This window comes from Astatotilapia calliptera, chromosome 7, assembly GCF_900246225.1.
Source record: "Astatotilapia calliptera chromosome 7, fAstCal1.2, whole genome shotgun sequence".
NCBI lineage: Eukaryota > Metazoa > Chordata > Actinopteri > Cichliformes > Cichlidae > Astatotilapia > Astatotilapia calliptera.
The window spans coordinates 20,540,437-20,567,894 of NC_039308.1; the positions used below are offsets into that span (position 1 = coordinate 20,540,437).

The window sequence follows — 27,458 nt, forward strand, 5'->3', positions numbered from 1 at the left end:
TGAGTCAGATGCATTTTTAAAATTTGGTTGTGACTGGGACACATCTTTAAAGATTCTCCTTTATCACTGGAACAAGGTCTCTAATCTTTTATTTGCATCTCCAATAAATTTCAAATGGAAACCAAATCATATTAAAATGTAATTAGTGTAGTGGGCAAAAAGATTCATGCATTTAATAAATGCACTAACAGAAGAGATTATATATTAAAATTTGACTTGCTTTAACCTAAGGCCCAGGAGACATACACAGGTTTTAAATAATATGCATAAATATTGCATAGAGACAGTATGTGTTACTACTTTTCAATAAATTACACTTGTTCCTCATTAGGTGTAACAGAAAAGACCTACCTGAAATACAGTACACTCCCTGTCTTTTCTTCCTCTACCATCTTTTTGGGCATGTTCTAAGACTATGCATAAATCCAGAACCAATTTTACAGCACATTGCCCTGGCTTCACCCTCCAAACAGCACCAGACTTATACTCGAATTCCAACTCAACTCTAGACTTGTTTAAGTGCATGAGACCAAAAGAATGATTACAGTTTTCAGTGTATGCTTTCTACACAGACTTGATAGACCTTTTAATCATGTCTAAATCTTTTATGATGCACGAAAATGTTCATGAGCTGTAACATAATGTTAATGAAGTGAATGAAGGAGTCTATTTCACCTGACATTGCTCAGCACTTGCCTTGAAATTCTGACTGTGTCCAATGAACAAGGAAGAAAGGATTTTTTTTAATCTACCTTATTGTAATAAGGACTTAATGACATCTATAAAAAATACTAGATTTCAAGATGATAAACAGTGTTAGATCTGTATACTTTCTTATGAGTTGCTCCTGCGCCTATTTTTTTTCTCTTTATTTGCCTGTGGTGGGTGGTGTCTACTTTGTTTTTCACTATGAAGAGTTCACCATATCTTCATAATAGTGTTAGTTTATTATCTTACTTATTTTTGCTCGCTTTTGCTTACTTTACTCTCTGAAAAAAAAAACTTACCGTCCTCCAGCTTAGTCTTAACACAATGTGACATCCCTAAATTGAGAGCATCCAAGCCCCTGATCAATTTCCTTAGCCATCAATTTTTCAGAATAACCAAGCTTTTGTACTTTATACACTGACACTTAAATTGTGACTGGAATGAATCCAATTAATTTTGTATATATATTTTGCGGTCACTTTTGTAAGGGACGTACAAGCGAGCTGTCATTTGACTTGATTTATGCGAAATGATCAATTTGTCACCATATGCTGGCCAAGAACTATTTTACTCTAAGTACCCCCTTCATCCACGTTGCACTGCATTTTCTTAATGATATACCAGGAATGAAACAATTATGAATGCTTGAATATGACTTAAAAGTCATATTCCTGTGGGGATAAAGCTTTTGTCTCTTGCAGAAAAGTAAATGCTTTTGTCATTGTGTCATTATCAGCTGTCCTCATGTATCATAAAAATAAGTGTATTGACATAATGCACTTATCCTAATTTTGTTCTTTGTCTTTGTTTTAACTCGTAGTCATCGAGTGAAACGTTTTTTCTTAGATGTGTATTTATGGTCATCACAAGCATTGATTTTCACTCTGTCCTTTATTCTTTTTCTACTCCAGGAGATTAGGAAGTGTAATCACTGTGATCCTCTGGGTAATACAAGCAAAACATATGTATAACCATGAGGAAATCTGGATCTTATTAGCATAAGATCGTTTTTATGACTAAACCTAAATGATACATGAAAGAATGTGCGTGGTACAATAATAAAGATATTTAACATAAACCGTCTACTGGACATTTTTTAATCTGGTTTGAGACTGTAGTTTGAAGCCATTTACAGATATTTTATGTTATGTTATCCTTCAGTGGTTTTACACTTTGCAAATCCCTGACTGTTATCACTGTGTGTCAGCCCTCGTGTGTGTGTGTGTGTGTGTGTGTGCGCGCGCGTGTGCGTGCGTGCGTGTGCGTGTGTGTATTTTGATGTTGCAGTGCCAAAGCAGTAATAAACAAAGCCTCTTAACTCACAGCCCTGCTCTTGCTGTCACTCTAACTCAGAGTCAGACATGCAAATATGCACACACTTTACCTAATATGATTAGAAAATTGAGCTCCAAAGTCTTTTTAACACTTGACAACTCACCAACAGATCAAACCACGAGTGGCAGCAAAGGTGGTAAGAAGTGGAAATTTGATTAGTTAAAAATCTGTGTACTGTTGTGTCCATATTGTAAAAATATATTATGTCCTGCTCTATATACACAACACCCAAAGGTTGAATAACTGCTTGTACCCCGACTGCATTATATTTTCTATATCTGAAAAACAAACAATCAACTGAATTATGATTCTAATTAGATTTATTTTTGCCTTTGTTTGTGTTTACATTTCACCACCAGAGGCTGGAGGTGTGTTTGGTCCTCAAGGGGAATCGGGATCAGAGCCTGAAGATGACAACCAAATGAAGTTTTACACAGAGCAGCACAGAGGACGAAGGCGCAGCAAAGGTGGGAAGAAACTCAGGTGTATTATAATAAATGTCGTACATTTTTTACACATTAACTTACTCAGCAGGAGACCCTCTTAGCCACTGCGCGCTGCTGAGAAGACATTAAAGTCAAAAGGGAGTATAATACAAAAACAAATGAACGCCAGCCTTATCCCATTTGAATATAAGAGGGAATGATGGGAGAGAACATTAAAGCTGAGTCAAATGAGGCTAGTCATTTCCGGAATTGTCAGCATAGCTGGAAGTAGGAAGGGGTCATGTATGTTCCCAGTGGGGCTGGGAGTGCTGTTCCACAGCTCAATGACATTCAAAGCAGACATATGAGCTGATGTCAATGGGAGTTTTGTGATGACCTAAGCTGAATCACATAACTTGAATGCATGATTTTCGACTTCCTCTCCCATAGTGATATGTGATAGTGAAGAGTTTGGATTTGTGTGTATATGAATTACATAGTCTGTGTATATCTATAAAGTAGCTGACAAAAATGATGAAAATCATGATGTTTTTAAACCCTGTGTCTGCAGTTCACCTAAACAACACTAGGTCAAGAGGACAATAAATCACACACCACTTTATAATCTTATTAATTTGGTTGTAAGCCCTCTGGTGTGGGAATAGGATCTAAAAGCAATTAGAAAAGCAATTTAGTTGCTTTTCCAATTGCGATTTCTATTAGAAGTATAAAAGAGAGGAAATGTACGATTTGAAAACAAACAAAACTTCTTAACTCTATAGAACTGCAGATATATAATTCATCTAAAAGCGGATTCTCCAATTAAATGTCTCTATTTTTCTGTACATTGGAGACAGCAGCTGGGTAGATTTCAGATATCAAGCATGTGCATATGGTCTTAGATAATTGCAACGTTTTTCGGAATGAAGGACAAGAACGAATTGAACGAATTGAATGAACCTACCCCTGTAATTGGCTCTGTAGCCTTCTGTCACTTCATTTCCTACCATTACATTTCCTGTTTACATACATTTAAACACAGAATGGTCCAGTGTGAACATGCAATTAACCACAACTGTTCTGAAAATGGTTAATTGCCTGTGAGTGTAAATGCCCTAGAACAGGCGTCTTTACTTTAACTGACATCTTGGTCTGACAGATTTTATTATCAAGTCTTTGTGGCCTTACAGCTTGGAGGAAAATAAAATCCATGGCCATGACCTGTGTTAAAGTTACAGCCTGTATAAAAAGGTAGCTCTTTCATTAGATGATGGACAGAGGGGAGGCGAATGAGAGTAAACATAAAGAGTTTAGTGCACTCCTTGTATTTGTGCATTCAGTTAAAATTTACATGTGACTTTATGCGTGTGTTTGAGCACAGAAAGGATGCTTGGTTTGTGACCATAATGTAAGTGTTTGCCATCGTGAGTGCGCATGCTTTTGTCTACTCAGTAAGCTTTTATAGTAATTGAGGGAACCCTTCACAAGCCCAGTGACACCACCCGCACCCCACTGACATTAGCTGCTCAGCCACTATTTCTGTAGACAACCATTGTTTCTATCCCTTCACAAAGCCATCACAGTGAGTAAGACGTGCAAGTCGGTGTGGGTCAATCCATTACCCTAACTTTGTCTCCTTGTTTGGCCTTGAGCTGCATTTCACTACCTCCGAGCTTCTGTCAAGATTAAAGTGCCTTTCCACAGGGGAATACTGGTGAAACTTTCTTTTCTATGATATTGTTTTATTTTGTTTTATTTGTTTTATTTCAGTCTGTTTGACCATTTGAACACTGCGAATGTGATCAGTCAAACGTTATATGGGGAAAGCTGAAATTGGCATTCACAGAACAATTGTACACGGCTGTGTTTTTCAGTGGTACTAAATGATGTAGTAACATACCTCTAACTAGCACACAGAGCATTAGTCGATTCCCATTGTGGAAGCTATTGGGCATTGAAATTAATAAATATATAAACAAATGTATTCATTTATTTATTTATTTGAACAAAACAGTGTGATGCGTTCTACTGCAGAGAACAGACTTCCATGAGCAGTTGTACCATTTCTATTGACTTTTGCAACAAACCTGCAGAGCGCAGGATACACACTGGGAAGCTCCCTTCCTAGAAGCTATTCACGCAGTTCTGAAGCCTGCAGATTCTGAAATATTACGTGATGTTTTCTTGTGACTGGTTTAAGAAAGTACAAGAGTTATTTTCAGGTTGTTCAACGCATTAGAGGAGTGTTTCCAAAGCTACTCTATCATCACCTTATCCTACACACATCCCAGTAAGCTTCCGTTTAACATGCCAACTTCTCTCCCATGATAAATATCTGTAGACAGAGGTTAAGCGGCTAATTTCATTTCCTATACCTTAGCTTGGAAATAAGATCCCTGGCAGAGCCAAAGGGCAACCAAAACAACCAATCTATAACCCTGTCAGTAGCAATAAGATCATATATCATACTGGCAAATGATTCTGGGGTGTGCAGAAGCAGTGTTAACCCAAGTCATATCTACACAGGCCAAACTTGAAACAGGGTTGGATTCATAAATCAGCAGTACAATGAATTGCATTCTCAAGGCTTTGAGGAGGGCTTTTCAGCAAAGGACAGTGCAAAACGAGATGATTTTGTTAAACGTTTGTGTGGCTGTGTGTATTATGGTCCTGTCACCTGTTTAAGACTCTAATAAAAACAAAAGGGCCACTGTTAAACTGTCTACCTTTACTTTTTTCTCTTTCTCTCCCTTTAGGCCATCCACACAGTCCTCTAAATAAGGTCACCTTGACACTGATTACTATCAGCACATGTGTCATTGCCATTGTCTATGCTACGCAGGATTCCTGCCCCCTCACTGTTAAGGTCACCCTCCATGTGCCAGAGCATTTTGTTGCGGATGGTAAGTGCAGGGCATTTATTAGACCTTGGCAGAACATTTAACGAGTAAAGCATCAAAAAGTGTTTACTTTTGCTGGAAACTGACTTCACTACACATCACTGTTTTTATGCACTCTTTCATTTTGATTCAAATTACATGATATGATATGAAAATCTTAGTAGATCTGACAGCTCACAGAACTCCTGGGTCCAATTTACACAGATCTGTTTGCTGACTGGAAACCCACAAATACTAAAATCAAACATGGAGATGAAGATGCAAGGATTTATTATACTTACATTAAACCCATCAAAATGTTACTAAGATGCAGTGTGGTTATTTAGCCCAAGCAGCAGTTTGAAAACATCTAATACAAGCGATATGCTAGATTTGTGGAGCATGTTATCATAATAGCCATTATCCCAGATAGTATAGCATCTTATTGTTTTGTTTGTTTCCAACAATAACTGGTTACAGTTGTCAGTCGAGCAGCGTACTGTAGAGATAACTGTCGAGTTGCATGTTGTTGTTGAGCACTGAAACGTATTATGTCATTAGTTTAGTCTTTGTTGTTAGGAGGAACAGCTAATGGACCGGGGCTAGCTCAACATTCTCCGTTTCTGTTTTCACATGGCCTGCATTAAACTCCCCACCCCCTCAACCGTGATTTGTGGTTTTCAATTTCAATGCCTTTCAATTTCAGTGCCCCCTTTCCACGACTGATAAGGTACAAAAGATGAACATTCATCCAACAAAAGAGAAAATCATGTTCTAGAACCGAAAAATGAACAAAAATCAGAACAATAAAGCCCACGCGCTGAAAGCTCGCAATGGAAGAAAAAAAGATTGATTATCACCACAAAAAACTGAGTGACATTTAAAGCCATTAAAGTGATGAAGAGCATTGTGCACACACTATGGCTATTATTATTTTTCGTTTTTCAACTGAGCTTTTAGTATTTAGCCCCTTTTTCATGTGACTGCATGCTGTAGATTAAAATATTAACCTATTGTTTTTATCTTTTCAGTTAGCCGGATACAAACAATGCATATTCACCTAATGTTGCATAAGAACTCCAAGATATAGTTCTGCTGTATCAGTGCCATATTAGAAGCTGGCTTCACAGACAGAAAGTATGCTTTCCAAAAAAAATAAAAACTAAATAAATAGTCAGTGAAATCAAATATAAAGAACTTCTCTGTCAATAAGGAGTTGATACCGTTTCCTGTCAATTTATATGCTCACATGGGGACACAAAAACATTTGTTGTTGACAAAAGAAGTTTAAATTCACAAAAATTGAGTTTGTAAGCAACAGACCCATGCAACAGCTTAGAGTATTATTTAATCTGTTTAAAATTCCTTGTTGACAGTGAGCTAATTGTAAATTGGGTCTGTGTGTTGACACGATACTGCAAAACAAACCTTACTAGGAGAAGAGAGAAAACTTGAATATGTACAAGGAACTAAGTGAAGTAAGAGAGAGTGAAGAGCTGAGGCAATTTAACTAATGATTGATACATCTCTGAAAGATTTCACATATCAGTCAAAAAGGCATTTCTGCCATTGAGGTCTCATTTCTTGTCCTCCCACGCTCTCAGAATTTGTGTGCCCGTGGACACTTCATGAAAACGGAGGCGTGCATAAAATATATATTCTGTAACTATTGGATATCTACAGTAAAATAAACATACCGTTAGAGTATTTTGACATTGACGCAGTTTGTTTTTTCCCTCTGTATACCACCACAGTGGATATGAAGTGAAAGAATCAAGATGTGATTAGAGTGCAGACTATCGGTTTTCATTTAACGTGATTAACAAAATTATCACATGAATTTTGTTTAGAAATTAGCTATTTTTATTCATAGGGCCCTATTTTCAGATTCTAAAGTAGTTGGGTAATTGCCTAATGAACAAAAGCTGCTTCCTCTTATTTCATGTCAAATTAAGCAGATAAAAGCCACAGTAAGGTCTAGCCAAGTGAAAAGTACTCAAGGAAAGAGGCAAATAATTGTCAATGTGTAAAGATGGCGTGATGTTTCAGAGCGCTTACAACAAGATGCTTTTTTTGTTACTGCTGACAAAATGTAAGGCTGTCATATCCATATACAAACAGCAACAAAAGGTGGCCACAATAAAGACTTGGCACAAAATAGGAACCTGTCGCCTGTCAATGACTCGAGGATTAAAAACAATGAAGTTTGTCCACTTACTTCTGAGCTTTGTGGAGCAATTACTCAAAAAATGTATTACAAAATAATCACGGTTTTTTTGAGTGTCTATAATGTTGTCTTTTTCTCCCTCTCCATAACACACATAGTGTAGTGTAAATCTCTGCCACTGGCAGCGAGGACGCTTTCAAATTTAATATGGAGAATGATTATTGACTTATTTTAGTAACCTTTTTGACCTTCTACTGCTACTAGCAGTGAGGAATATCAAGTTATACACAATAATTATCTAAATTTTTGGATGCCCCTGAAGCCCTCCTTTGGCCTAATGATCAGCCTGCGAGGTATCAAAAATCATATTTGGAATTTAATGAAATAATCATAGATATTCATGATAAACCAGCACTCGTGTATTTTAATTTTGCCGAGTCCATGAGCTTCGCTGTAGTGCGACACTCACTACTGCATTTAAGCCCCACTACAGAATAAGATATTGGACGAGGAAAATCATGTTGTGCATTCCATACTGCATGTGTGTTTACTGCAGGGTGAACATAAACTGTACACCTCTAAGGAGTTAAGATAAGGGTTTTAGGATTCTAGTTTTGTTTTTCCCCAGCAAACAAACTGTGTGTGCTGGAACTCGGACACAGAAAAGCAGACACCTGAGGCAGAGCAGATGTGGTAAAAGGCAGCTTAACCCTGTAGTCTGGCATGCATACAGTCGGCAGCAGGCAGGCAGTCAGAGCAAACAAACAAATCCAAGAGATAAACAAACAAAACAATTCCAACTGGCAAGCAACACATAACTATAAGTCACTTCAGGAAACGTACAAGCAGACAGACGAAATGCTCTGTTTCTTCTGTCTGCTTATATACTTTATAAGTTGACACAAAGGACGTGAGTTGCTCTATATCTAATATATGCTGGTACGATGCAGGTGAATAGTCAGGTGATGAATAAACTGAATGTGAGCAGCCAGTTGCCATGACAGTGAAAGGTAAACAAAAACAACTACAAAGCATTTATAATAATCACTAAGGCTACAGCTAATGGGAGCCTAATGGAAAAAAATGAGATAGATAGAGAGAGAACAGAAGTTTATTTACAGGCAGGTAACAAGAAAGGAAAACTGGAGCAGCAGATTAAGAAGACTCAGATCATTTAGCCAACATTGTGAGATACGCAGCTCAAAATCAACTAGTAGTGGAATTAAGTGTACCGACATATTCTTATGTTTTTATATTGTAATTACTCCAGTGTTGCTTTTCTGTTAACTGACATTCACTTTAGAGTCATGGTGTAAATACCTTAATTATATTTGCAAAAATAGTCATATTTTAAATGTGACTGTCTGTCAAAGAATCTTATCAATTAGATACCCAGTCATGTAACTCAATTATCAAAAACATGACATTGTGTAGATAATTGAAATAACACAGCAGGATACAATAGAGGAAAGCACAAACAACTTATTAACGAAAAATAACACAAAATTATATGTGTCAATAAGTCAATGAAATTTTTTGTTGCACCCATTCATTATTACTGTCATTATTTTGATTACCGCATTGACACTGATATACAATGCTTTCTTTTTCTCCCCATTCTTCTGCATTTGAATCATAATATGCAGAGCTAAGTGAACAATGCTCCTACTCCCCAAGTGGGATTTCTTTACAGGACTCAGAGAAGGCTGCATATCAGCTCTCTCCTCAGCATGTTAGCAGAAGAATTTACTTCTGCCAGTATCACTGTAAATGAGACCTACTGGCAGAAAGGGGCCTTGTCATGCTTACCTTTGGTCACTTTGACCTCGTAAAGGCTTTTAGCGATTTATTTTGGGCTTCTGGCATTTTGCTGGGTACTGAACACTTTACTTTCAAGAACACCAGCGATCTTTCATATCTATTGAAGATTGTTACCATGGTTATTTTGCTATGACTTATACAGAATTATGCACTTATTAATTGAAAATGTTCAAAACATATTGATTGATTCAAAATGTGTTTTACGCCAGACACTTAAACCAATAAACAATGTGGGATCATCTGACAAGCTATCAAATGTAACAGACAAAAACATGCAGGTCATTGGTCTCGATAAGATTGAATGCTAACACATGGTTTGGTACTTAATTTTTAGGGAAAACCAAGTACATTTGTTGAAGGCTTTGTGTTGGTCACACTGTACTGTGGCAGTGTTTTTCTGTCAAATGAAAAGAAGCAGCTGATGACTTTTCATGTGTAGGAGGAAACAAATGGCAGTGTATTCTGTCAGGACCAAAATGTTAAAAGGGTAAAATAAATAAATAACAGAGAGAGAACAGATGAGTTTTGGGATGTCATTGCTTTGTTTGTTACAGAATGTAAAGGCGAAACATTATTTGTTATTCTCATATGAGCTGTATATTTTACCACAGCACAAAGGACTTGCACACATCCATCTGATGCAGTTCATCTAGCTGTACCGAACCTGTTTGTTTTGTTTTAATATATAGATGTTCTAATACATTTTGAATTCACCTGGACAAAGAAATATATACTGTTAATGCTTCTGCAAATGTACCGTCCATGACCCATAATATAGCTGTATAAGAATCCAGAAAGCCTTCGCACAGCTCCCTTTGGAACCAAAACTCATTGGCATCAATTAGAGATAATCTTGTTCGGTGATTGGAGTTTAACGATTGGTCTGAGAGCAGTAAGAAAGAAAGGTAAGTCAGCGTCATTAAGCATAGCGTTTACTGATTGACTCGTGAAACCCTTTTAGCCCCTCTACTGCAATTACCAACAACACCCAATCTATACACATTATAGGTCTTAATTTTCTCATTTAAATTCAGTCTGGTCAGATGGGAAATGAAATTACAGTGAAAACAAAAGATTTAGCTACTTTCCAATTGATTTTGCAATAGAACCTCAAACCTAGAGCATAAATACAACATAATCACATCTGTTCTACTTTTCTGTGGTTTGTTTGTTTATTTTTGCCTTTTTTTCATGCAAAATAATTGGCTCCTGTTTTGTTTTGTTTTTCTTTTTTTCAGGAAGTAGTTTTGTGGTGAGCATGGGCAGTTTCTTGGATGTTTCTAATTGGTTAAATCCAGCAAAGCTAACTCTCTACTATCAGACCAATTCATCCACACAATGGGTCCAGGATTACTGCGGCCAGAGGACCACTGAACCCTGTGAGCAGATTTGTGATCAGGACACAGGTTGGTGCATACAAATATGCAGACACTGACGTCTAACCATTAAGCCTTAACCCTTGTTTTTAGCATTTTTTTTTAAAGTGGTAAGTACTTCAACAGTGGAAAAAGTGCAGGTGTATATAGAAGACATTACAATGAGATCTCTATCTTGATGTTTTACTGATTAACATAACATGTGCTAACTTTTAGTTGTATTTTGTGACATAAACCCAAAAGTTAAAGTAAGCTAAAAAAAAAAATAAAAAAAAATAAAGCTGAAACAGTCGATGTCGTCTGGTTCAGAGTCATGAGATTTACACCACCACTCACGACCCTGTGTTTTTCATGTGGACTTTTTCTCATTTATAAACAGTATAAACATGGCTCTTTATGTTCAATATTGATACCGCTTGTCAGTAAGGGCATAGACACCAGAGTGTACCGTGTCGGAGATGTCAGTGCCTTTGGCAGTATTTGAGTCCCTCCGCAGGAGAATGTTTTGCTATAAAATGATAGACATGCTATTCCCATAAATTTGTAAAGTTGTCATATTGAAACTGCGTAAACAATGGAATTAACAAGAAACCGGCAGCACTGTCAGTGAAGAGGCCACGTAGAAATACAAGTGTGTAACAGAGATTGTCACTGTTTGCATTCATCACAATAATTATATAGAAGCTATCCAACTTTATTCCACACTTTAAATGAAAAATCGAAAGAAAACAAGACAGAATCAATAGATCAATTATACGGTAGGTTTTTTCTGTAAAACATTTCATCCTTACTTTGCTTTAACTTTTGGTTGGCCTAAAAGCACCGAAAGGAGCTGAAACTATGTTTTCATCATGTTATAAATAAAATGGGAGTTAATGTATATTCCACATTATTTTGTAAGTCTTCTTTCTGTGCTGTAGGGAAAGAGAGGAACTAGTCAAGCTGAGCAAAGGTGTGTGGTTAATTTCTTGAGTAAATTACTCAAATAATAGTAACAAAAGTTCTTACATCAGAGCTCAGCATATGAGGCAACAGCATTTCTACTATGTAAGCAAAGGTCCTTAATGTCTTTTGCCCCATTCAGGAAAATCACCAGCTGCCACTGCAGTGTGCTGCAGTGTGTATACAATCACCCTGTATGGTTTTACACCTACATTTGCTGACATTAAAACTTTACCAACAAATGCTAAGTATGCAGCATGATGATATTTATCTTGCCTTGAGTGTCCTAATTCCCTTGTGTTTTTCATGCCCAAGTAGATAAAGTCTAAGCTCATTAGAATGGATTACATCTGTAATGTATGTGAAATTTATGTAACCCTGGTCAAGGACGTGTTGAGGGCTAATGCATAATGTATTAGAGTTCCAGACACTCAACGCAGTGAGTACACAGGAAGATGCCAGAGATGGAGCTGCACGCATGTATTTGTGAAATCTTAGTGTGTGCACTTAGGTATTTCATAGGTCTGCATCTGCACATTATATTTACTCATTCAAATCCAAGTATGCTGAGCATTTTGGCTTTATTAGCACTAGAGTCTAGCTCTGCTCTCATCTTTCTGCATCCATTTCTCTTTTCATCTGTCCTTTATAGAAGATTATTTAATCAATGACAGCATGCGCGTTTGTTGTATCTCCTCAGGGCAATCACATCCATCCAGAAGTAGAATGAAAGGTGCTCTTCAAAGAAGCTTTCCATTTCTATAACTAATGTAAAATATAGCACACTTATACCCAAGCAAGCATACATATATTTTTGAGACTGAAGGACTTGTTTAGCATATAAAAACATAACTATAAGTGCACTTGCGATGTTTACTTGGATGTAAAAAAAAAAAAGACAAGTAAAATGGCCAGACCCGGATGGATGGATGGATGGATGGATGGATAGATGGATAGATGGATAGATAGATAGATAGATAGATAGATAGATAGATAGATAGATAGATAGATAGATAGATAGATAGATAGATAGATAGATAGATAGACCACTCACAGGGCTACCAAATATTACAACATTGAAAAACTGACTGATATGGATGACAGGAAAAATATATATAAGAAGAAACATTGACTTGAATCTAATACAAGCTGTGAATGGTGGCATTGTTTTCTGTTGGCTTATGGGCAGAAATGATAAAGTTAAGGTTTAATTGCCAACAAATACTTATTATACCAAGCAACAATACCAATAACAAAAACAACACTAAAACTTTGTTTCATTAATAAACATATGTTATACAGGGAGTGCAGAATTATTAGGCAAATGAGTATTTTGTCCACATCATCCTCTTCATGCATGTTGTGTTACTCCAAGCTGTATAGGCTCGAAAGCCTACTACCAATTAAGCATATTAGGTGATGTGCAACTTTGTAATGAGAAGGGGTGTGGTCTAATGACATCAACACCCTATATCAGGTGTGCATAATTATTAGGCAACGTCCTTTCCTTTGGCAAAATGGGTCAAAAGAAGGACTTGACAAGGCTCAGAAAAGTCAAAAATAGTGAGATATCTTGCAGAGGGATGCAGCAGTCTCAAAATTGCAAAGCTTCTGAAGCGTGATCATCGAACAATCAAGCGTTTCATTCAAAATAGTCAACAGGGTCGCAAGAAGCGTGTGGAAAAACCAAGGCGCAAAATAACTGCCCATGAACTGAGAAAAGTCAAGCGTGCAGCTGCCAAGATGCCACTTGCCACCAGTTTGGCCATATTTCAGAGCTGCAACATCACTGGAGTGCCCAAAAGCACAAGGTGTGCAATACTCAGAGACATGGCCAAGGTAAGAAAGGCTGAAAGACGACCACCACTGAACAAGACACACAAGCTGAAACGTCAAGACTGGGCCAAGAAATATCTCAAGACTGGTTTTTCTAAGGTTTTATGGACTGATGAAATGAGAGTGAGTCTTGATGGGCCAGATGGATGGGCCCGTGGCTGGATTGGTAAAGGGCAGAGAGCTCCAGTCCGACTCAGATGCCAGCAAGGTGGAGGTGGAGTACTGGTTTGGGCTGGTATCATCAAAGATGAGCTTGTGGGGCCTTTTCGGGTTGAGGATGGAGTCAAGCTCAACTCCCAGTCCTACTGCCAGTTTCTGGAAGACACCTTCTTCAAGCAGTAGTACAGGAAGAAGTCTGCATCCTTCAAGAAAAACATGATTTCCATGCAGGACAGTGCTCCATCACACGCGTCCAAGTACTCCACAGCGTGGCTGGCAAGAAAGGGTATAAAAGAAGAAAAACTAATGACATGGCCTCCTTGTTCACCTGATCTGAACCTCATTGAGAACCTGTGGTCCATCATCAAATGTGAGATTTACAAGGAGGGAAAACAGTACACCTCTCTGAACAGTGTCTGGGAGGCTGTGGTTGCTGCTGCACGCAATGTTGATGGTGAACAGATCAAAACACTGACAGAATCCATGGATGGCAGGCTTTTGAGTGTCCTTGCAAAGAAAGGTGGCTATATTGGTCGCTGATTTGTTTTTGTTTTGTTTTTGAATGTCAGAAATGTATATTTGTGAATGTGGAGATGTTATATTGGTGTCACTGGTAAAAATAAATAATTGAAATGGGTATATATTTGTTTTTTGTTAAGTTGCCTAATAATTATGCACAGTAATAGTCACCTGCACACACAGATATCCCCCTAAAATAGCTAAAACTAAAAACAAACTAAAAACTACTTCCAAAAACATTCAGCTTTGATATTAATGAGTTTTTTGGCTTCATTGAGAACATGGTTGTTGTTCAATAATAACATTATTCCTCAAAAATACAACTTGCCTAATAATTCTGCACTCCCTGTACAGTGTATACTCTATACTGAATACCATAAATGCAGGTTTAGATATTTAAATCGGTCATTTTTTACTCCCAGCATGCATGCAAACGCATTTTTCTTGTCCTTTATAATAGCAAGAGGTATGTTTTCAGGATGGTTTCACACAGCATTTCTATTATCTCCATCAATCCAGCTTCAGTGTCATGTCGGATGACAGGCACTGTTGACTACTAGACACTGTATCGTTGTATCTGGATAATCAGTCATCTGTGCCTTCACCTTCCCTCCTTGATCAAGTGCTACAGTGGAGGTCAGTAGACACATACATGATGCAACACTTCCTGCTGTCTGATAGCTGGGCAATAGATAACTTTAATTATACTTGGAACTATAATATCTGCCTATGTATATATACGTTGGGACAAATAACAGCTAAAAATCCTTTGAAAATTACTTAAAATGAATGTCAGATAATATCATGACTCAAGTTACCACTTTATTATCCTTTCACAGTCATGCTCCCTAAACATAGGCTGTCGCTAAAACCTTTCCATTTCTCATCATGCATAACTTCCTAAAGACTCACAGACCTCGTTGGCTGCTTTTGTTTTCCTCATTTAAAACGTTTTCTCTCTGGCTCCTCCAGCCGCAAGTAATTGGAAATGAAACTGTTGAGGTGTGTAACATGTACAGTGTACTATACCCCTGGTTTAGCTTTTCATTTCGAGCACATACTGTGCTCATAAGCACGCGTCCGGACACACACTAAAATGCACACAAACACATACATGTAAGATGGCGCCGGTGAGGTCGGCTGCCGTCACGACTGCTCTGACCACTTTTTCTTTGTTTTTTAAGTTAGTTTTCAGCGTTTCTAAATCGGCAAAATCATCACCATTGGGTACATTAGGTATGACAGTGACACTCTTGTTTCTATTGGTATACAATGTACTCACAATTCGAAGTTTTTAACTCCGGATCCGAGCTGGCCGAGTGAGATCTTGAGGGAGAACAAAGGGAAGCGGCGGCGGCCTAGAGGTAAGCGAGCCGGCGTCAGGAACAGGCTGAGAGCTCGTGCACACCGCACACCTCTGCCTAGCATCCTGCTCGCCAACGTCCAGTCACTGGAGAACAAGCTTGATGACCTCAGGGCCAGGATAAAGTTCCAGAGAGACATTCGGGGCTGCAATCTCCTCTGCTTCACCGAGACATGGCTGAACCCAGCGGTGCCGGACCACGCCATCCAGCCGGCCGAGTTCTTCTCGGTTCACCGCATGGACAGGACACGGGACTCGGGGAAGTCAAGGGGAGGCGGCGTGTGTTTAATGGTGAACAACAATTGGCGCAACAGTGCGAACGTTGTTCCTCTCACACGCTCCTGCACACCAAATCTGGAACTACTGTCCATCATGTGTCGTCCTTTTTATCTACCTCGGGAATTTACATCAGTCATTGTAAGTGCCGTTTATATTCCACCACAAGCGGACACAGTCACCACCTTATGCGAGCTGCATGAGGCACTCACACAGCACCAGACACAACACCGGGATGCTGCGCTTATTGTGACGGGGGACTTTAATAGCACCAACCTCAAACGCGCAGCACCGAACTTTTATCGACACATCACCTGCCCCACCAGAGGTGAAAGGACACTGGACCACTGCTACACTACGGTCAAGGATGGCTACAAGGCACAATCTCGCCCTCCGTTTGGCAAATCCGATCACGCCGCCATCTTCCTCATGCCAAAATACAAACAAAGGCTGAAACAGGAAGTTCCGGTTCAGAGGAAGGTCGCGCGCTGGACGGATTAATCGGTGGCCGTGTTACAGGATGCACTCAATGACGCAGACTGGGGCATGTTCAGAAACAGCTCCGACGATGACGTCAACGTGTTTACGGAAGCGGTTGTGGGATTCATTGGGAAACTAGCGGATGATACCGTGGAGACAAAGACTATCACAACGTTTCCCAACCAGAAGCCGTGGGTGGATAAAACCATCCGCGACGCTCTGAGATCCCGCACTGCTGCCTACAACACGGGACTCACGACGGGGGACATGGACCCGTACAAAGCCGCGTCATATAAAGAGGCGAAGCAGCGCTACGGGAGGAAACTAGAGTCACAACTCCAACAGAGTGACTCTAGGAGCCTATGGCGGGGACTAAGGACAATAACGGACTATAAAGCCCCAACAACCGGTATGACGAACGCGGCCGTGACTCTGGCAGACGAGTTGAACACTTTCTATGCTCGCTTCGAGGCTGCAGCTAAGGACTCCAACGATGCTAGTGCTAGCGGCGCTAACGGCTGCAGACAGGAAGATACTGGCAGCACCGGAAACGTGCTCGTCATCTCCGAGCATGATGTGAGGAGAGCCTTCAAGAGAGTGAACACCAGGAAAGCAGCAGGACCAGACGGCATCCCAGGTCGTATCCTCAGAGACTGCGCATACCAGCTAGCTCCTGTGTTCACTGAGATATTCAACATCTCTTTATCTCAGTGGGTGATCCCCACATGCTTCAAAGAGTCCATCATTGTTCCTGTCCCGAAGAAACCCCATCCTGCTTCTCTCAATGACTATCGCCCTGTAGCCCTCACCTCAGTAGTGATGAAGTGCTTTGAACGCCTGGTCAGAGACTTCATCATTTCTTCACTACCAGACACACTGGACCCACTACAGTTCGCTTACCGTCCAAATCGTTCCACAGACGATGCCGTCTCTCATCTCCTCCACACATCACTCACTCACTTGGACACTAGAAGGGGGAATTATGTTAAAATGCTCTTCATAGACTACAGCTCTGCATTTAATACCATAATTCCCTCCACACTCACCACCAAGCTGGAGCATCTGGGACTCAGCTCATCTATGTGTCAGTGGATCTCCAACTTCCTAACTGGCAGACCACAGGCAGTAAGGATGGGCGGACATGTCTCAGCCTCCACCACTCTCAGCACTGGAGCCCCCCAGGGGTGTGTTCTGAGCCCCCTGCTGTACTCTCTGTACACATATGACTGTGTGGCCACTACCAGCTCCACCACCATCATCAAGTTTGCTGACGACACCGTCGTGGTGGGCCTGATCTCTGATAACAACGAGACGGCCTACGTGAAGGAGATTAGGAATCTGGAGAACTGGTGCCAGAGGAACAACCTCCTTCTAAACGTCAGTAAGACAAAGGAGCTGATAGTGGACTTCAGCACTAAGCAGGAGAGGAACTACCAGACCCCCGTCATCAACGAGTGCCCAGTGGAGAGAGTGGACAGCTTCAAATACCTCGGAGTTCACATCACGCAGGACCTGTCATGGTCCTGTCACATCAACACCGTGGTGAAAAAGGCCCGTCAGCGTCTCTACCACCTCAGACGCTTGAGAGACTTCCAACTGCCCTCCAAGGTGCTCAGAAACTTTTACTCGTGCACCATAGAGAGCATCCTGACGGGAAACATCTTAACCTGGTTCGGGAACAGCACCATGCAGGACAGACGAGCTCTACAGAGGGTTGTGCGGTCAGCTGAGCTCACCATCCGCTCTGAGCTCCCTGACCTGCACTCAATCTACAGCAGGCAGTGCTGGACCAAGGCCAGGAAGATCGTGAAGGACCTCAGCCATCCCAACAACAGACTGTTCTCTCTGTTGAGGTTAGGAAAGCGATTCCGCTCCCTGAAGACCAACACAGAGAGACTGAGGAGGAGCTTCTTCCCGCAGGCGATACGGTCTCTCAATCACACCACCACACAGTACTGACCCACACATATAGTTCTTACACACACACACTGGACATTCTGGACATTGTTTTCACTTCATCACTTAAATCACTTTAAGCATATTCGCACTGCACAAGACACTAAATAATGTGGATTGCACAACACTGGTCACTATATTCTTCATTTCCAGTTAGTCCTTGTACAGCTGCTGTTATTGTGTATATATTTATTTATTTATTTATATTTCTTCATACATTCTTATATAGTTATATACTGTGTATTTTGTTGTACAGTTATTTCATTTTTAACCTTAATTTTTTTTATATTTTATTCCTTCCTAGTTAAATTTACCCTTTTTAATTTTTCATATTTATTTCCTATCTTATTCATAGCCTTTTCCTTTTTTTTTCTTTAGGTCACGAGCAGTTGTCTAAGCATTTCACTGCATATCGTACTGTGTATGACTGTGTACGTGACAAATAAAATTTGAATTTGATACAGCTCAAAGGAAACACTTATATTTTATCTGCCCAATGATAATACCTAAGGCCTTCTCCAATATTATAACAAGTGCAAATAGGCACCAGAACAACAGTAAGTCTTTTCTGTGCTAATATCATAAACCTTAAAATTTGAAAATTATCCAGGCAGCCAGAGATATTATTATGATGACATTGTTTATAGCATCAGTTTAATACAAGAGGAAGAGAGATGGTTCGTGCGATCAAGCACCTGCCATTGTTATACATTTCACGTTCTTAATTTATAAGAGGAGAAAGTGAGAGAGCAAAAGAATGAGACAGAGAATGAGGAAAGGATGGTGACAAATTTTATTGACAATTTTAAACTGGTGTTTACAGAGGATGTCATTATCGCTAGGTGGTGTGAGGCTGTGTGCCTGTTTAGACACCTGGCTGAAATGTACAGGGAAGGGACTCTCTGAGCACAGTTAAATAATTGGTTTTAACAAATGGCTATTTGGAAGCATTTAGCTCTTAATTAGACCTACACTATATTTTGATTATTCAACCATTTCTTGGGAGTCACTGAGTTAACACTGAGTTAACATGCTCTTTCAAAGCCCTGAGAGAAGGACGTACATGGAAACATTAAATTTGTACTGATCCATCCAAAAGAAAAAAAGAGACTAGCTGTCAATACACATTTTAGTGGTTAGAGTTGTTCAAGGTTAACACGAGCAGAAAGTTTTACTCAACCTGAAAAAATACAAACATCAGATCAAAACAAGAGTTAAAGCCATTAAAATTACTTCGTTAAATATCTTTGAACATGTTGTTCTCAAAAATAATAAACAAAGTAAAGTAGCTCATAAGAATATACGTTTAATGACCCAAAACATCAGCAACGAAACCTAAAACAGAGCAGATGAGAGCATGAACCTGCTGAATCTGTTATCTTGATAACAGAAGCCAAGTGTACACTGTGAACGTAAAAGCAGTTACCACACTGCATTAGCAGCTCAGTGATATTCAACTTTAATAACCACACTGTTGCATTTTCTCTTCTGCTCAGAGAGACATTTTACTATTGGCTATCTCCTCCCTGCCACGCTTTTCTGATACGCTCACTGTTGCTGTTGTTCCTCAGATTTAAAAAGAAATTACTACAAGCCATTAATTCTTGCTTCAAATCTTCCTTTTAATATGTTACACCCATTCTGGGTTTTTAGATGGAGATAAAAAACCCAGAGCTTGCAAGTCATGTAAAGGTTAGTTCATTCAGCAGAATGTGTAATCAAGCAGACTTATCTATTTCTGTTAATCACTAGATCCTCCTTTAAATGCGCTTGCAGAAAGGTAAGAGCCCTGCTTCAATGATTATTTACACAGGCTGTTTAAGATTTACAGAAAATGTGCTCCTAGACTGGTGCACTTAATCTGAAACAAGGTAGGAAAGATTTACAGTCCTCCTGCAGCTTTGAGGCCTGTACTGCTGTACAATTCATCTACCTCTCCTGACAATCTAGTGGGAGCACTATGGGTTTTATGTCTAGGCCTTATGTATACCTCTGCCACAGCTGGTATTGTTAATTAAACTGTAAACACAACTTATGATAAAAAAGGAATGTCTAGTTATAACCAGCACAAACCAGTTTCTCTAATATCTGATTCAGGTGATACTGACTGAGGGGGCATGTACTGAGCAAAAATGCATGTTGTTGTTATTATTATTATTGTTTTATTATTATTGTAATTATTGAATAATACACTGGCAAGACAAGAAATATTACCATAGCCAAGATAAAATAGGGGAGAGAGTTTTGCTTTCGCCTTCTAATTAAATCCGAAGCTAAAGGAAAAAAACGTCCAATTCGTGACTTCGATTTGATTCCTCTCAGAAATAGCTATTTACAAAGAGCCGTGTTGTCTCCACAGTTATTATTAGGTCCAAATATCTGTCATCGGGAGCCATTTCAAACAAACATGTAAATCAAAGCAAAACATTACATTTGTAATTGCTGTTAGCAAGATGCACAAATCACTCATGTACTCAAATACTAACTCTCTTAATTATAGTAATTTATCATCAATTTTAACCAAATGGGTTCAGCTGTATTTCTTCTTCAGTACGAATGCTGATGTAGAAACAGAAAGATTATACAATTTGAGCAAGATAGGACCATGTCAAATAAACTGTCCAAAATGACTGTAGGATAATTAAAGTTTAGAATCATGAACTAAAAACAGTGTGACCATTTCTCTCTCTGAATCTCTGGATATGTGGTTAAAAAAATCTAACTATAGAAATCTGTGACATCTTGCTTCATATGAATCACATCATATCACTTTCAATATAAAATTAACTATAAGAGTAGATATATTTGTTGTTGTTGCTTTTATCTGTTTATTTATTCTATTCAAAGAGAAAGTCGATTGAGTTGGCATCAGTGGGAAATGTGGCCAAATTCTAACTGTGATGTAAGCCCTAAACTCTATTACATGACACAGTGCAAGTGAAGCGTTCAGCTAGCGGCTAGAGTCTAGACACACTCAGCCAGTTCACTCAGCAACAGAGCTCCAGCAATTTAAGTATTACGTAGTTTTCTATTTTGTAAAAATGAAATAAAGTAAAATGAGGTATCTTCTAAACACAAACACAACTGGACTACAGTATTTAACAACACCAGATTCTAAAATCGATGGTGTTTTGCTTCTATTGCATTTTTGCTGATATATGCAACAAAACAAATAATTCAGGTTGCATCACTGTTGCTACTCTGGCACTAACATAATAATGGAAATGTTCCTACCAGACTTCAAGGAGAAAGAAAATAATATAATAATAAGGGTACCTTACCAACATGTGTGGTAACATGTGATGTGACTGCTTATGCACAAGATTGATTTTTCTAAGCGCAGCCTCTGGCAGTCTGAAGGAATGCAGTATAACTAGGTTAAATATGTATGTGAAGACTAGCAATGGGAACGTGAAGTGTGTGTGTGTGTGTGTGTGTGTGTGTGTGTGTGTGTGTGTGTGTGTGTGTGTGTGTTTGCAACATGAAAAGGTTATCTGTTTGCCAAAAATGAAGGACCACATTCGATGAGCTTTAGTGGCAGAGTAGTAATTTTAACACAAACCTTAATATTTCCCTGAATTTAATGTAGTTTAGTGTAACAAAACCAACCATGGTGTTTTGATATACCAGCTCATAAAGACTACAATCCTGCCAAAAGTGTAAAATCAAAAATTGCATTTGTGAGCAGTATTTGTCCATAGCTAGTGGCGCACTGGCCATCAGGTGTACTGGGACAAAATCTGATTAGCTGGTTTACTGCCAAAAAGTCCATAAAGGCCTGCCTGTCCCTTACTGATCCTCTTTATCCGCCTGCCGTTTGGGTTGTGCATGAGAGCATATTGTTTTCTGAATTTCTTTCCCAATACATCCCCGTTTAAAAAGGCTGTGTTGGAAGACCGCAGTTAAAGAATGTGGCAATCTGGACAGAAAGGAATATCACAAGTTATTAAAAAGACAGTGATATAAAAAAGTATTTTTGCCTTTTCTAATTTTCTTCATACGTTTCAGATCATCAAACAGTCTTTAATGTTAGACTAATATAAAAAAATTAATTATAAAATGCAGATTTGAAAAGATGAATTAATTCACCAAAACTCATCAAAACCTACCTTGACCTATGTGGAAAAAGTAATTTAGCCCTAAACCTAATAAGTGGTTTTGCCACTCTTGGTAGCAAGAACTGCAGTCACACTTGCTGCTGTGTCCTGCTGTATAACCCAATTGTAATTGAGCCTTAGGCCATTAACTGATGGGCGGACATACTCCTTCAGGAATTTCTGGTAGAGAACTCAAAGAAGGAATTCATGGTTCTCTCTATTACGGCAAGTCAACCAGGTCCTGAAGCAGCAAAGTAGCCCCAAACCATCACCCTACCACCACCATTTTGACAGTTGATATTGTTGTTCTTTTTATGAAATGCTGAGTTTTATGTTAGCAGTAGCAGGCTGCAAACACTGTTCCAGATTTTCTCCATTTGTGGACAGTTGCTAGTCATAAAGCCTTAGAAGTGGCTTAGTAACTCTTTTCAAAGTGATAGATATAAATGACTTTGTTGTATAGTATGTTGCTTTTTGGGATCTTTTAGACTACTTCACATTGTCTGACAGTGATTTCTTGATTTAACATGTCTGGTTGTGTGTGACTAGTAAAATTTAACTCAGCTTTCCAAAAAAAGAGGTTAAACACTTTTAATAACTGCATAATTACACATAGGACCAAATAGGTTTGGTCCTATGTGATCCAAAACATTTCAGTGTGACAAATATGCAAAAATAAGACATCAGGAAGGGGTAAATACTTTTTCACAGCACTCTAAAGTCTTGGATTGGATTAATTAAACTCTATGCTGTTCATTGATCTTTTATATGAAATGGCTGGATGAATGTTGTGATATTTTACTACTACTTTAAAAAATGGAACCATTTCGAGAGCTTTAGTTTTTCATTTAGCAAGGCCACACTGAAAGCTACTCTTTGACAGAATCTTGATGGTGCATCACTCCTTGAGTCAGTCTCAAGACTATAATATCAACCAATGAATTATTAAACGTTAAGTGATAAAATTTGAATGGCCTAGACAGGGTGGCCATTACACATTTTTCCAGGGTTATCCCTCTGTACAGGTCAACAAAAAGCACTTATTCTGGGAGCACTTCAATGCAACGGTTATAGAAGCCATCCTTGGCAAAATCTCACAAATGTATACAATCACTTAAAATGCACTTTCCTCTATTTTATTTATTATACTAGGCAGCATAAAGATCACATCGAAATACTAATTACCCACTGTGACTGATCTGATGAGGAAATTTCAATATTGAAAATAAGGGGTTTTAAACTTCAGTGCTACTCAAGGAAAGAAATGTAAATCCTAAACTGCTATGCACCAGCAAAAAGCTGCTGTAGCCCTGTCTGAACGTCTCTGTTTGTTCTGCAGTGCAATCTGTCCCACCAGCTGTAGAGAAGCCAGGATAAAAATGCCTTAGTTGAGGATGATGAAAGATTTGTCCTAATATTGGGAGAAAACAGAAAGCCAGTTGTCAGATTCTCAGTGGAATTCATGACACTGATCAGCGCATGTGTAACTAATCACATGTATGTTACTGCTTTGTCTTTTCAATGCTGACTGAGACTTCAGCTGTTTGAAAGGAGATGCACTGATAACAGTCATATTGTATAATTTACTTAATGCAACCAAGGGAGGGATGGAGAGATGGATAGATGGATGGAGAGAGGGATGGAGGGAGAGAGAGATAGATAGATAGATAAAATACAATGTGCCATGGTTATAGTGCTGCAGCCTCACAGCAAAGGTGCCTCTGCAAAATAAAGCAACATATCAGACAAGTTTGAGTTATTGGAACGATTTAAAAACCCACAAGCTGGAAAGGAAGTGGCGTTTCACTAATTTATAGGAAATTTACCTAGCCTGGAAAGAGTTGATTAATTTATTTTTTTAAAAATGCCCACTGTGAGGCTCATACTAGCTACTATTCATCATTGATAGAAGAAAAGAAAAACGACCCAAGGTTCATAGCCACTCTGACAAAGAGCCATAGCTCTGTTGAACCTTGTATGTTCTTTTCCGTGGTAATGATTTTGTTAACTTCTTTACAAATAAAGTTTTACTCATACTCGCAAAGGCATCATCGAGTACAGCAGCTTTATAAACTGCAAATTTTAATTTAAACTCATTCACTCCTATTGATCTCTCTCAGCATCACCATGTCTACAAACCGCATCTGTAAAAGACTGTTCAGATAACTCAGATAAATTAATGGTTCATTTTTAAATATGATCAATTTATTTTAGATTATGTCTTGATGCATGCTCAATCATCCAGGAAAGTAAATCTCCAAAAGTTGATTCTGTTCATCTAGACGTAGCGTTTTGTGGGAGAAACGTTTCGTCACTCATCCAAGTGACTTCTTCAGTCTCAGCTGACTGCAGGTTTCCCCAATCTTATAAACAGTACATTTGCATAATGACTGAAACCAGCCCACTGAAGGAACAATGGGCTGGGAGGTCAGTTCCTTAATCTTAATTGTGCAAATTCTCATGACCATTGATCAACAACCACTGACCAAAACCCACTGATCAAAGACCACTGATCAATGGCCATGAGTACCATTCAGAGAGAGTTGGGGAATGGCTGCAACCACAGCATTGTAAGATGGCGAAAGATGTACCCTTAGGCCCCCTCCTCGATTCAGAGATGGTCTTTCCCTTTTCACGTAAATGGCCTCCTTGACTCTGCGCTCAAACCAACGTTCCTCCCTGTCCAGGATGTGTACATCCTCCTCATTGAAAGAGTGTCCACTGGCCTGTAGGTGTAAATAGACTGCAGAGTCCTGGCCTGACGAGGTAGCTCTTCTGTGTTGTGCCATCCGCTTAGCCAGAGGTGGTTTGGTTTCCCCGATGTATAAATCCTCTACTGTTCAGCTGGCTCACAGCTAGGGGTCCTGAGACAGATGCCCTCTGTCCATTGAAGATGAGGCTTTAAACTTTCTTTTGGTTCCCTTTTTCTATAGTTAGGGCTAGATCAGGTGACCCTGAACTCACCCTTGGAGATTTGGGATCATCCACTGTGAGCTTCTCTTTTAGTTCCCACTTTTTATACCTGAATATTATTGATATGACAGTATTACATATCATTAATTGTCGAATTTCTCCTGCTGTTTATATGTTGTCTTTTTTGTTGTTGTTGCTGTGGTTGTCTCCATATGCTATTATTTTCTAGCTCCACTTTCCCCTTGACAACCAAGCCATTCACATAGAAAACTGATTATAAAGAATATTTTAATTATGTTCTCTCTCTAATGGTGTAAAGTCTTTTCCTTTCAGTATAAAGCATCCTGAGACGGCTACAGGCATGAACTGGTGTTAAATATATACAACTGAAGTATTGAATTGTAATCTGGACGTAAAACAGTAGTGAATATGGCAATTACTGCACAATCAACATGACAGAAATAAATCTAGGTACAATATTTGCCTGAAAAGAATTAGGTTTTACATCATGTAACATTTAGTTTGGTACATCTCTAATAAATGAAGAGATCAGGGTGATAGATAAATATCTGCCACTGTGCATGTTTGTTTTTCTCTGTACGGCAGGAGAATGTAGCTGTCATGAGGGTTATTCCCCTGATCCCGTTCATAAGCATCTCTGTGTGCGCAGCGACTGGAGTCGCAACGAAGGGTAAGTTGTGTTGTGTGTAGTTATTCCACTAATATATAGAGATTCACTTGTACTTTACAACCTTACGCATGACTTCAGAGCCGGTAGTACAACCACATCATTGCACTATATTAACTTTATCTAAAATAAAGGTGAGCTGTTCACTGTGATGGATTTGCAGTTCTCTGCAGGATGATCATCTCAGTATTAAAATGAAAAGAAACTTAGAACGCTTCCTACATGGTTTGGAAAATAGCAGTTTGTAGTTAATATGATAAAACATACACTTCTACCAATACAGGCTTGAAGAAGTAGTCTTTTTAAAGGGAATCGGGTGTATAGGTTGAAGAAATTAGAAATGAGAATCGACGTTATTGACAAAAAAACAGGAGTGGAGGGCTGAGATGAAATGCATGAATGGGAAAGAAGTAAAGTCACTGAAGAGTGCTTGACAGGCACTGAAATGATCCCTCTGACTCTGACCTTGTTTGACACTTAGCTAGCCTAACCCATCATTGGTCTCACATTGTTACTCACCAGCACCTGTCATCCCCTGGATTCAGTCCAGTAACCAATCAAATGCCCATTGCTTTTTCTTTTTTTAAGAGTAGCAGCAGACACAGTATAGTCTTGTACAGCAGACAGAAATGTTAATTAAATGACAGTTTTTCAGTTTTTGTATTCAGATATGTTTTATACATAATATTATATACACTTTGAAGTACTTAAAATGCTGAACTAAAAGGCTTTGTGCATGAAAAACAACAATATAAATGAGAAGACTTGATGGAATTACATAAAAACATCTGTTAGATTATTTTAAAAATGCTGATAAATCACTGTCTTTGATCATGCATTCCTTTATCGTCTTTCCCCTGTCAAGTCCATGGCCATATGCTAACTTGGAGAAAGGGTATGACCTAGTTACAGGAGAACAGGCCCCGGAGAGAATCTTCAGGTAAGACCCTTCTGGTGCACCTCCTCAGCGCTTGACTTGTGCTGGCCATCTGTGGACTCTGTGGACACACAATGGAATGAAAGTGGCATTTCTTGTGTCATCTTGTATGTGTGTGCATGAGTGTGACAGAGCATGGAGATGAGCACCTGACAGATGCACATAGACAAAGGCAAATGGACACACAAGTACACCCCATGGTGGATCTCTCTGAGTGTGTAGAGAATAGCCCAAGGACCAGGCCTGATTGGATTCCTTTAAAATACTTTTACTGGCATTTTTGTTACACTTCTCATCCTTGATGGTGTCATTGTGTTATTTCTTTTTTTCCCCAAGAAGTGTAAAAATGAAAATCTCAGGGTAAACCTGATTATAGAGATTTAAAAGAAAAAGCTGGTCAATGTGGTCAATTTTCCCTTTAGTTTTGCTTAACTGTGTAACTAAAGAATGGAATGTTTAAACTTTTGATTTTGTGAAATCTTTCTCGATTTCATGCTCTCTACCCTTCCAATACGTAGGTAGGAACAGCTCTTTGTCACAGTTATCTCACTCCTTATCACAATGACCTTGCAGCGTTTGCC

General features: G+C 39.0%; 1 protein-coding gene across 1 annotated transcript in view; it reads left to right on the plus strand.

Moving 5' to 3' along the window:
• Positions 1 to 27,458, plus strand: part of astn2 (astrotactin 2) — a 288,974-nt gene that overhangs the window by 122,889 nt on the left and 138,627 nt on the right. Inside the window, exons 5-9 of the mRNA XM_026173680.1 lie at positions 2,403 to 2,510; positions 5,225 to 5,371; positions 10,574 to 10,741; positions 25,859 to 25,943; positions 26,806 to 26,880. Of these exons, the coding sequence (XP_026029465.1) occupies positions 2,403 to 2,510; positions 5,225 to 5,371; positions 10,574 to 10,741; positions 25,859 to 25,943; positions 26,806 to 26,880 (583 nt within the window). The remainder of the gene's footprint in view (positions 1 to 2,402; positions 2,511 to 5,224; positions 5,372 to 10,573; positions 10,742 to 25,858; positions 25,944 to 26,805; positions 26,881 to 27,458) is intronic.